At 44.7% G+C, this 11,984-nt stretch overlaps 1 protein-coding gene across 1 annotated transcript in view; it reads right to left on the reverse strand.

Moving 5' to 3' along the window:
• The window catches only part of LOC130108940 (pituitary adenylate cyclase-activating polypeptide type I receptor-like), a 55,892-nt gene that overhangs the window by 17,971 nt on the left and 25,937 nt on the right, over positions 1 to 11,984 (reverse strand). Inside the window, exon 3 of the mRNA XM_056275587.1 lies at positions 5,544 to 5,651. Coding sequence (XP_056131562.1) covers positions 5,544 to 5,651 — 108 coding nt within the window. The remainder of the gene's footprint in view (positions 1 to 5,543; positions 5,652 to 11,984) is intronic.

Genomic DNA, 11,984 nt, shown 5'->3' on the forward strand with positions numbered 1-11,984 from the left:
TGGATTGATATTAAATGCACATGGATATTGGGAATCACTGCTAGCAGCTAGCATCCAAGGTACCACTTAAAAAAACATAAACAAAAAACACAACACTGCAATACAACAGCTTGAGTAGAGTAGACCAATGGAAACAATAAAAAGGACACTATAACTCGGACCCTCACAATGCCCTCACAATGCCTCAATCATGCAATTACCATAGACTGGTTCATCATCGATACATTTGATGTCCATCATACAGTTTCCTGGTAATGTCACATATTATTACAAATATATTCACACCTGCACATGAAAAACATCCATTTTGTCCACATTTGTCTCCCTCTCTCTCTCCCTCTGCAAATACAACATGTATGCATGAGCACAAACACGTGGATGTTGAGATGGATATGGAGTGACAGTCAAACAAGAAATTACCTTGTTGACCTCTTCATTAGGATTTAATGGGCCAGAGCATAATCCCATCTGCGGTGTTAAGAAGACGGGTGGTCAGAGATTTTGATATGCACCTCCAGTTGTCTGTTGAAGGGCAGACGACTCTATAACACATGTGCATGCATGTAAACACGCATGTGGAGACACATTCGCTTTCACACTAGCATGCACACAAACACAAAGCTATGTACGCACACACCGGGCCCAGGGAACAATCAACCTTATCAAAATCCACCATATGCTGTTCTTATCTCCTCCACATGAAACAGCTTATTGTCATAGTGTGAAATGCTTCCTTGTCACTCATTTGCTCAGTCAGCTAATGAGCTGCTGATGACGGCTATGAGATGTGACATCCTCTTTCAGTAACGTAGGTGTGCAAGAACACATCCTGGCATGCATATGGCAGCACGGTGGTACAATGGTTAGTGCTGTCACCTCACAGCAAGAAGGTCCTGGGTTCGAACCCTGGGGTTGCCCAACCTCGAGGTTCATCCCAGGTCATCCTCTGTGTGGAGTTTGCATGTTCTCCTCGTGTCTGCTGTGGGTTTTCTCCAGGTGCTCCGGTTTCCCCCACCGTCAAAAGACATGCATGTTGGGGTTAATACTCCTGTTTGTGCCCCTGACCGAGGCATGGCAAGACGAACTGCAGTTGGTCCCCGGGTGCTGCACAGTGGCTGCCCACTGCTCCTAGCTACACAACTAGGATGGGTTAAATGCAGAGCATAATTTCCCTATGGAGATCAATAAAGTATCTCAAAAAAAACAAAACAAAAAAAAATCCTCTCTCCAACACATACATGGTACACTGGCTGCATCCATAGAAATGTCTGAAGTATGATGAGAAACCCCCGCTTTTTTCACTTAAATACAATCTGTCTGTGAACAGAAGGCTGTAAATGATGAATATGAATGATGAGACTTTGGCAAAAAGGATCCATATTCTCCTACCATGGCCTGAAATTAGGATGATAGACTGCATTTAGGTGTACGGTATATATGTATGTATGTATGTATGTATGTATGTATGTATGTATGTATGTATGTATGTATGTATGTATGTATGTATGTATGTATGTATGTATGTATGTATGTATGTATGTATGTATGTACACTACCGTTCAAAAGTTTGGGATCACATTGAAATGTCCATATTTTTGAAGGAAAAGCACTGTACTTTTCAATGAAGATAACTTTAAACTAGTCTTAACTTTAAAGAAATACACTCTATACATTGCTAATGTGGTAAATGACTATTCTAGCTGCAAATGTCTGGTTTTTGGTGCAATATCTACATAGGTGTATAGAGGCCCATTTCAAGCAACTATCACTCCAGTGTTCTAATGGTACAATGTGTTTGCTCATTGGCTCAGAAGGCTAATTGATGATTAGAAAACCCTTGTGCAATCATGTTCACACATCCGAAAACAGTTTAGCTTGTTACAGAAGCTACAAAACTGACCTTCCTTTGAGCAGATTGAGTTTCTGGAGCATCACATTTGTGGGGTCAATTAAACGCTCAAAATGGCCAGAAAAAGAGAACTTTCATCTGAAACTCGACAGTCTATTCTTGTTCTTAGAAATGAAGGCTATTCCATGCGAGAAATTGCTAAGAAATTGAAGATTTCCTACACCGGTGTGTACTACTCCCTTCAGAGGACAGCACAAACAGGCTCTAACCAGAGTAGAAAAAGAAGTGGGAGGCCGCGTTGCACAACTGAGCAAGAAGATAAGTACATTAGAGTCTCTAGTTTGAGAAACAGACGCCTCACAGGTCCCCAACTGGCATCTTCATTAAATAGTACCCGCAAAACACCAGTGTCAACATCTACAGTGAAGAGGCGGCTGCGGGATTCTGGGCTTCAGGGCAGAGTGGCAAAGAAAAAGCCATATCTGAGACTGACCAATAAAAGAAAAAGATTAAGATGAGCAAAAGAACACAGACATTGGACAGAGGAAGACTGGAAAAAAGTGTTGTGGACGGATGAATCCAAGTTTGAGGTGTTTGGATCACAAAGAAGAACGTTTGTGAGACGCAGAACAAATGAAAAGATGCTGGAAGAATGCCTGACGCCATCTGTTAAGCATGGCGGAGGTAATGTGATGGTCTGGGGTTGCTTTGGTGCTGGTAAGGTGGGAGATTTGTACAGGGTAAAAGGGATTCTGAATAAGGAAGGCTATCACTCCATTTTGCAACGCCATGCCATACCCAGTGGACAGCGCTTGATTGGAGCCAATTTCATCCTACAACAGGACAATGACCCTAAACACACCTCCAAATTGTGCAAGAACTATTTAGAGCAGAAGCAGGCAGCTGGTATTCTATCGGTAATGGAGTGGCCAGCGCAGTCACCAGATCTGAACCCCATTGAGCTGTTGTGGGAGCAGCTTGACTGTATGGTACGCAAGAAGTGCCCATCCAACCAATCCAACTTGTGGGAGCTGCTTCTGGAAGCGTGGGGTGCAATTTCTCCAGATTACCTCAACAAATTAACAGCTAGAATGCCAAAGGTCTGCAATGCTGTAATTGCTGCAAATGGAGGATTCTTTGACGAAAGCAAAGTTTGATGTAAAAAAAATCTTATTTCAAATACAAATCATTATTTCTAACCTTGTCAATGTCTTGACTCTATTTTCTATTCATTTCACAACATATGGTGGTGAATAAGTGTGACTTTTCATGGAAAACACAAAATTGTTTGGGTGATCCCAAACTTTTGAACGGTAGTGTATGTATGTATGTATGTATGTATGTATGTATGTATGTATGTATGTATGTATGTATGTATGTATGTATGTATGTATGTATGTATGTATGTATGTATGTATGTATGTGTGTGTGTGTGTGTGTGTGTGTGTGTGTGTGTGTGTGTGTGTGTGAGAGAGAGAGAGAGAAAGTGAGAGAGCAAGAGAGTTAGTGTGTGTTTGTGTGTGTGTGTATGTGCACATGCACGCACTCATGTAGACATTTAGGTGCAGATGTAGAAGTGTGTGTGTGTGTGTGTGCACATGCAAGCACTCATGTAAACATTTAGGGGCAGATGTAGAAGTGTGTGTGTGTGTGTGTGTGTGTGTGTGTGTGTGTGGTCTAATAGGAGTGATAATAAAGTTTACAGGGGTTCTTATTATAGAACTCATCTTCATGGCTAGGGATGTGCCTGTTCAGCTTCTTAGCATAGTAAAGAATAGCGTGGGGGGTTGAGTTGCGGGTGGTTTGACTGATATGTAGCCACCAGAGCTCTTTCCCTGGATTAGCCTCAACATAACATGGCTAACAAAGCCTGCAACCCTGCAGTTATGGCGTTGGTGGGCTAAGGCTAAGTCTCTAAGGAGAGTGCTGCCGCTCATACCACCTTGTCTAACGAGCAGCTTCAATTTGTTGCTCATATTCTCGACTCTTACAGTGACCCTTTTGATTTTCCAATAAATCATTATTTTCTCCAACCATGACCTTTCAGTGGGTGAACCGAATGTTACCACACAGCTGCTTACCTCCGTCTGGTGTCTGTGGAGGAGGGAATCCTGAAGGGTCCTAAAAACTGCTAAAATTGAGTTGATGAGGTCATAAACAGCAACCTCTCCCTCCTCCTCTTCCCCCCACACACTAAGCGCAACTTTCACTGGAAACCCTTTCAAGTGTTTTTTTTTCTCCATCTCTACTTACACTTGCTCTGTGTTTCCATCTTCCTGCCAGTATTCGTATGCCTCACATCCTGGCTATATGCTGCTGCTGACACAACTACCACTTCAGTTCACATGCTGTTTTCTATGGGTATGTTTGTGGAAACCATGGAGAATTTGTCATTCGTCTGTAGCTGGTGGTGATATTTCATCTAAAGTCAGCTATTTTATGATGAATGAGATGCCATAAGCATGTTTTCTTTTTGTCTTAATGCAAGCCAGCTGGATGAGGCAGTGGTTTGGAGAGGACAGGGTCATGTAAACAGTCAGGGAAGAATTGCTTTCTAAGGCCAAGTCCGTCTCGGAACCACAGGGGAGGAATCTATGTGATCCTCCGTGTAGAACAAGTCCACCATCCATAAATCACACGGTGAAGTCATAACACTCATCTCAAGAGATTGCTATTTATAACTTGATTGCTTTATTATGTCATTAACTATACATGATGGATAGATTGTGACTCCATTTATGATACTGCAACGTTTGTACATTCAAAAATAGTGCTCAGCTTGATTTTTGTAAAACAAAACATTTGAAAAACTCCCTCATGAATAGATAACTTGCAGGCATACCTTTTATCTCACTAGCCCTATTCCAAAGGCAATGCGGTGTTACATAAGCAGGACTGCGAACGGATGAAAGCACAATGAGGGAAACGAAATTCTGGACTGATGTGAACTAAGTGTCTTTATTCATGCTCAGTAATCCAGGTAAGGGGATCACAGAAAGTTGAATCAGTTCATCTGGACACAACGTTTACTGACAGAAACGATTCATCACTCATCTAAGTGACCTCTTCAGTCTAAACCGACTGCAGGTACCCCCACCCTTATAAACAATACAGTGGCATAACAACCGAAAACAATGATTGGTTTCATAAGCAAGTTGCCATGACCATTAATTAGAGTTTTAATGGCCGTGTATACTAGTCACAGAGGATTTTAAGATGGTGTCAGACGTACTCTTAGCCCCCCCCCCTTCAGTTCAGGGATGGTCATTCCCTCTTAACTTAAATGGCCTCTTTGACTCCCAGTTCAAATCAGCGTTCCTCCCTATCAAGGATGTGCACATCCTCTACCTGGAAAGAGTGGCCACTGGCCTGTAGATGGGTGTAGACTGTGGAGTCCTGGCCTGGCGTGTTGGCCCTTCTGTGTTGTGCCATCCTCTTTGCCATTGTGTCTGTTTGGTTTCCCCAGTGTACAAGTCACAGCAATCCTCCTGGCACTTAACAGCCTACACTATATTGCTCTGTTTGTGCCGGGGGACCTGATCCGTGGGGTGGACCAATTTCTGGCTGATTCAACTTTCTGTGACATGAACTGAGGTTGCTTGGCAAAATTGTCCAGAGTTGTCTGGTTAAAAATGCTAGCTGTCCACAACAGGCTTTGTGTTCAAGGTCAAAGTTGAGAGTTTGAGAGCGTTACCTTGGTTGTTGACAAAGAACTGGGAGACGTTAGCGCAGGAGACGCTGACCACCTCTCCCACCTCAGCATGGTGCCAACAGCGAATCTCATCCCATTCTGTCTGACATCCTGGGACACAAAGAGAGAATGCTGCATCTCTGCCTCTTGTTACATCACAATACAACACACACATAAAAAGTCAAACCTTTAGTCTTGAACAACTTCAGGATTAATAATTGAGCAGAATAGTTTGAATTCAAATGTATAGCCACAACCCACGGCTAGATGGAGGGACTGGTATGAATCCCTAGAGTTTCACAGGAGGTGCCAGACACACAAGGTGCCAGGAGCATCGTGGTGTCAAAATGCATTAGATTTACAGGTTAAAAGGACATCTTGATAATTTGTTCCCCACTAATGGAGGTCAGCATCAGAATATCTACCAGTATGAACGATTAGGAAATTGTGTTCATAAGTAAAACGTCTCACAGGAAACTACTGCAATATGCGCTAAACCTGTACAACAGATACTACAGGAGTTTAGAAGCATGTGTTTATGTTGTGTATTAAAAAATCCAACTTGTACTCCCCCAAAAAGACAAAAGCGAACTGGCAAACCTGTAAGTTTTATACCAGCTGTCATCCAGGTTTTGGACTATGCAGAAGATAGCTCTGTTATGGCCATTAAAGACAAATTAGTAATATATTGTCGCATTAGAGAAGAGGTGTGTGGGGGTGTAGTACTGTGGATGCTGAGAGGTGGGTGGCAGAATGATATGTGAGAGTAAGCTTGTCTTTCTGCATGTGCTTGTATATATGTATGTGTGTGTTTATGAACATGTACATAAGTGTTTATATAATATATCAAATATTAAGTATTGTATAATACTAAATGTGTGTGTGTATGTTTGTAAAAAATATGAGGGGCTGTCCAAGCTATAATTCATTCTGGCCCTCTCACACACATACATTGTCCTTTCACATACATATATTTTCATTCTTACACCCACGCATTTTTATTCTCATGGTTATAATATATTCAACTCACACATTCAACAGATTTTCACTCACATATTCATACATTTTCACTGTGATCAGGTGAATTGACCATACTAAATTGTCCCTACGAATGAATGTGTGTGTGTGTGTGTGTGTGTGTGTGTGTGTGTGTGTGTGTGTGTGTGTGTGTGTGTGTGTGTGTGTGTGTGTGTGTGTGAGCCCTGTGATGACCTTGCGGCCTGTCCAGGGTGTCTCCCCGCCTGCCGCCCCCAGTGACTGCTGGAATAGGCTCCAGCATCCAAGATAAAGGATGGATATGTATGTATATATATATATATATATATATATATATATATATATATATATATATATATATATATATATATATATATATACACATATATATCAAGATCGATGTAGAGATAAAAACTTTAATGCATTTCAGCACAAGCTTGTTTTGTTCGTGACACATGAAACAAGCTTGTACTGAAATGCATTAAAGTTTTTTTTCCTACATCGATCTTGATATTTCGCTCCTCATTTGTTGAGCACTTTTTTTGGGAGGGGGATTTTTTTGTCCCCCCCCATTTCTCCCAATTGTACTTGGCCAATTGCACCACTCTTCCAAGCCGTCCCAGTCGCTGCTCCACCGCCTCTGCCGATCCGGGGAGGGCTGCAGACTACCACGTCTCCTCCGATACATTTGCAGTCGCCAGCCACTTCTTTTCACCTGACAGTGAGGAGTTTCACCAGGGGGACGTAGCGCGTGGGAGGATCACGCCATTCCACCCAACGCCCCCCCCCCCCCGAACAGGTGCCCTGACCGATCAGAGGAGGCGCTAGTGCAGCGACCAGGACACATACCCACATTTACATTACATTACACTAGAGTCATTTAGCTGACACTTTTATCCAAAGCGACTTACAATAAGTGCATTTGACGTAGGAAATCAGGATAACTACTAATCATCAGAGGTCATAAGTGCATCTAAACTAGCATCTAAGAGCAAAACCGGTGCTAAAGTAAAAGTGCAAGAAAGATTTTTTTTTTTATGAGTGAATACAAGAAGTGCTAAGAACAAGTAAAAGGGTAGTATTTCTGGATGAGGTGAGTTTTCAACCTGCGCCGAAAGATGGGCAGCGACTCCGCTGTCCTGACATCAATGGGGAGTTCATTCCAACACCGTGGGGCCAGGACAGAAAAGAGCCTTGACCGAGTCGATTGGCAGCAGGGGCCTCTGAGCAACGGGGCAACCAGGCGTCCCGAGGCAGCAGAGCGAAGTGGTCTGGTGGGGATGTAGGGCTTGACCATGGCCTGGAGATAGGAAGGAGCTGTTCCTTTCACTGCCCTGTAGGCTAGCACCAGAGTCTTAAACTGGATGCGAGCAGCTACTGGGAGCCAGTGTAGGGACATGAGAAGGGGAGTTGTGTGACAGAACTTAGGGTTGAACACTAGACGAGCTGCAGCTTTCTGAACAAGCTCCAGAGGTCTGATGGCCAACACCGGGGTGCCAGCAAGGAGGGAGTTGCCGTAGTCCAGCCAGGAGATGACCAGAGCCTGGATGAGCACCCATGCCATCTCGTTGGTGAGGAATGGGCGAATCCTCCTGATGTTATAGAGGAGAAATCTGCAGGAGCAAGCAACCGATGCAACATTTGCAGCAAACGACAGTTGCTTGTCCAGGGTCACACCCAGATTCCTCACAGTCCGAGTTGGCATCACCGCGGTGTTGTCAATGGTGATGGCCAGGTCTCGGTGCGGGCAACCTTTCCCAGGGAGGAACATCAGCTCTGCCTTGGTCAGATTGAGCTTCAGGTGATGTGTCGCTATCCACTCCAAGATGTCAGTCAAGCACGCAGCAATGTGTGTCTCTACTTGTGTATTAGAGGGAGGAAAAGACAAGATCAGCTGGGTGTCATCAGCATAACAATGGTAAGAGAAGTCATGTGAGCAAATAACAGAACCCAGGGATGTCATGTACAGGGAGAAAAGGAGAGGACCCAGAACTGAACCCTGTGGAATGCCTGTAGTCAGTCTGCGATGCTTCGACGCAGATCCCCTCCATGTCACATGGTAGGAGCGACCCATCAGGTAGGATGCAAACATTGAGAGTGCAGAGCCTGTGACACCCAGCCCCATGAGGGTAGAGAAGAGGATCTGGTGGTTTACTCTGTCGAACGCAGCTGACAGGTCCAGGAGTATCAGGACAGAGGAGAGAGAGTTTGCTCTCGCAGAGTGCAGCGATTCTGTCACTGCAAGGAGGGCCATCTCTGACGAGTGACCCACCCTGAACCCAGACTGGTTAGGGTCCAGGAGGTTGTTCTGGTGGAGGTACAAAGAAAGTTGGTTAAAGACAGCACGTTCGAAAGTTTTGGATAGAAAGGGTAGAAGAGAAACCGGTCTGTAGTTTTTGATATCAGAGGGGTTAGGTGATGGTTTCTTGAGAAGGGGGATGACTCTAGCAGTCTTGAACGCAGATGGAAAGCATCCTGCCTGGAGGGAGGTGTTGATGAGGTGGGTTAGAAAGGGAAGGAGTTCAGGTGCTATAGACTGAAGAAGAGGGGAGGTGACCGGGTCAAGGGAGCATGTGGTGGGGTGACTGGATGTGATGAGGTTTAGGATCTTGTCGGGGGAGAGGGGAGTGAGGTGGGATAGGATGGGATGTGGAGAGGTGAGGGAGGGTGCAGAGGGTGGGATAGTGCAAGCAGCACTAACCAGGTGGTGAGAAAAGGAGGATCTGATGTCATTTACCTTCATGTCAAAGAAGTTGGCAAAGTCATCAGGGAGAACGGAGGAGGAGGTGGGGGTTGAAGGAGTGTAGAGAAGGTTTCAAAGAGTTTCTTGGGATTAGAGGCACAGCTGGCTTCCCACCCGCAGACATGGCCAATTGTGTCTGTAGCGATGCCTGACCAAGTTGGAGACCAGACGGGGATTCGAACTGGCGATCCTCGAATTGGTGGCAGTGGAATAGACTGCTATGCTACCCGTATGCCCCTGTTGAGCACTTTTATCAACACCATTGATGGTTTCCGAGAAAAATGCTACATGTAATGCGCTATATAAAATGTGCTATATAAAATACAACTTTATATATATATATATATATATATATATATATATATATATATATATATATATATATATATACGCCTTCACCCGAAACGAGTAAAACAAAAGTTAATGCAAAGATAGTATAATGATTCACTATCTCCATATTTATATGTGAGGCTGCCCCCTAGATAACAACAATATGTGGTGCTCTATAGTGTCCCTTGGCAAGATTTTCTGTTATTCGGTGGCACAGTGTAGCTGGGACGGCCGCAGAAGAATCCTGTTGCTTTTTGCCAGAACTGCTCCCGAGTTGACAAACGGAGCTGCCGGTTGCCAGAACCGCTGCCGACTTGACTGAGCGGAGCTGCCATGGTTTACCCTTTTCCGGGTAGTGACAGCTGGAGATTTGAATTCAGAGTTACCTTCTCCTAGTCTTTGCCTAAAGAGGCATCAACCCACAAGGCAGCAGGTGGATTTGAAATCAGAGTTCCATTCTCCTATCCCAATGTGTTGGCTGAACTGGGCACCATGGGAAGTACCATATAGGCATGCAGGAAGACCAGATCTATGAATAGGGACGTCGTCCTTAGCCAAAGGGCCCTTGCTGAGGTAAGGTGCTCACCCCTCTACAGCCTGCGGTTGCAGTTTAGCGTCTTACCCAGGACAATATACACTGCTCAAAAAAATAAAGGGAACACATAAGCAATGCAATGTAGCTCCAAGTCAATCACACTTTTGAGATATCAACCTGTCCAGTTAGGAAGCAACACTGATTTGTGACTCAATTTCACCTGTTGGTAAATTGTCTAATTTCCACTTGGTGGAAATTAGACAATTTGCAAGACAACCCCTATAAAAGGAATGGATTTGCAGGTGGTGGCCATAGACCATTTGCCTGTCCTCATCTTTTCTGGCCGATCTTTGATTAGTTTTTCATTTTGCTAGTGCGCTCACCACTAGAGGTGGCATGAGGCGGTATCTGCAACCTACAGAAGTTGCTCAGGTAGTGCAGCTCATCCAGGATGGCACATCAATGCGTGCTGTGGCAAGAAGATTTGATGTGTCTCCCAGCACAGTGTCCAGAGCATCGAGGAGGTACCAGGAGACAGGCCAGTACACCAGGAGACGTGGAGGGGGCCGCAGGAGGACAACAACCCCGCAGCAGGACCGCTATCTGGTCCTTTGTGCAAGGAGGAACAGGAGGAGCACTGCCGGAGCCCTACAAAACAACCTTCAACAGGCCACTAATGTGCAGGTTTCTGCTCAAACAGTGAGAAACAGAATGCATGAGGATGGTATGAGGGCCCGACGTCCACAATTGGGGCCTATGCTCACAGCCCAACACCGTGCAGCCCGATTGACCTTTGCCAGAGAACATCTTGGTTGGCAGATTCGCCATTGGCGCCCTGTGCTCTTCACAGATGAGAGCAGGTTCACACTGAACACATGTGACAGACGTGAGAGAGTCTGGAGACGCTGTGGAGAACGTTCTGCTGCCTGCAACATCCTCCAGCATGACCGGTTTGGCGGTGGGTCAGTGATGGTCTGGGGAGGCATATCCTTGGAGGGCCGCACAGACCTCTACGTGCTAGCCAGAGGTACCATGACTGCCATTAGGTACCGGGATGAGATCCTCAGACCCATTGTCAGACCATATGCTGGTGCAGTGGGCCCTGGGTTCCTGCTCATGCATGACAATGCTCGTCCTCATGTGGCCAGAGTGTGTCAGCAGTTCCTGTATGTCGAGGGCATTGATGCTATGGACTGGCCTGCACGTTTCCCAGACCTGAATCCAATCGAGCACCTCTGGGACATCATGTCTCGTACCATCCGCCAACGCGATGTCGCACCACAGACTGTCCAGGAGTTGACCGATGCCCCGATCCAGGTCTGGGAGGAGATCCCTCAGGAGACCATCCGTCGTCTCATCAGGAGCATGCCCAGACGTTGTAGGGAGTGCATACAGGCACGTGGAGGCCACACACACTACTGAGCCTCATTTTGAATCGTCTTGAAGAATTTCCACAGAAGTTGGATCAGCCTATGTTCTCATTTTCCACTTTGATTTTGAGTATGATTCTGAATCCAGACCTTAATGGGCTAATGATTTTGATTTCCATTGATCATTCTTAGGTTATTTTGCTCTAAACACATTCCTCTGTCTAATAAATAAAGATTTTCAGCTGAAATATTTCATTCATCGAGGTCTATATTGTGTTTTTAGGTGTTCCCTTTATTTTTTTGAGCAGTATATATATATATATATATATATATATATATATATATATATATATATATATATATATATATATATATATATATATATATATAGTATATACACTCACCGGCCACTTTATTAGGCACACCTGTCCAACTGCTCGTTAACGCAAATTTCTAATCAGCCAATCACA

The sequence above is a fragment of the Lampris incognitus genome, chromosome 3 (genome assembly GCF_029633865.1).
Source record: "Lampris incognitus isolate fLamInc1 chromosome 3, fLamInc1.hap2, whole genome shotgun sequence".
Classification (NCBI taxonomy): Eukaryota; Metazoa; Chordata; class Actinopteri; order Lampriformes; family Lampridae; genus Lampris; species Lampris incognitus.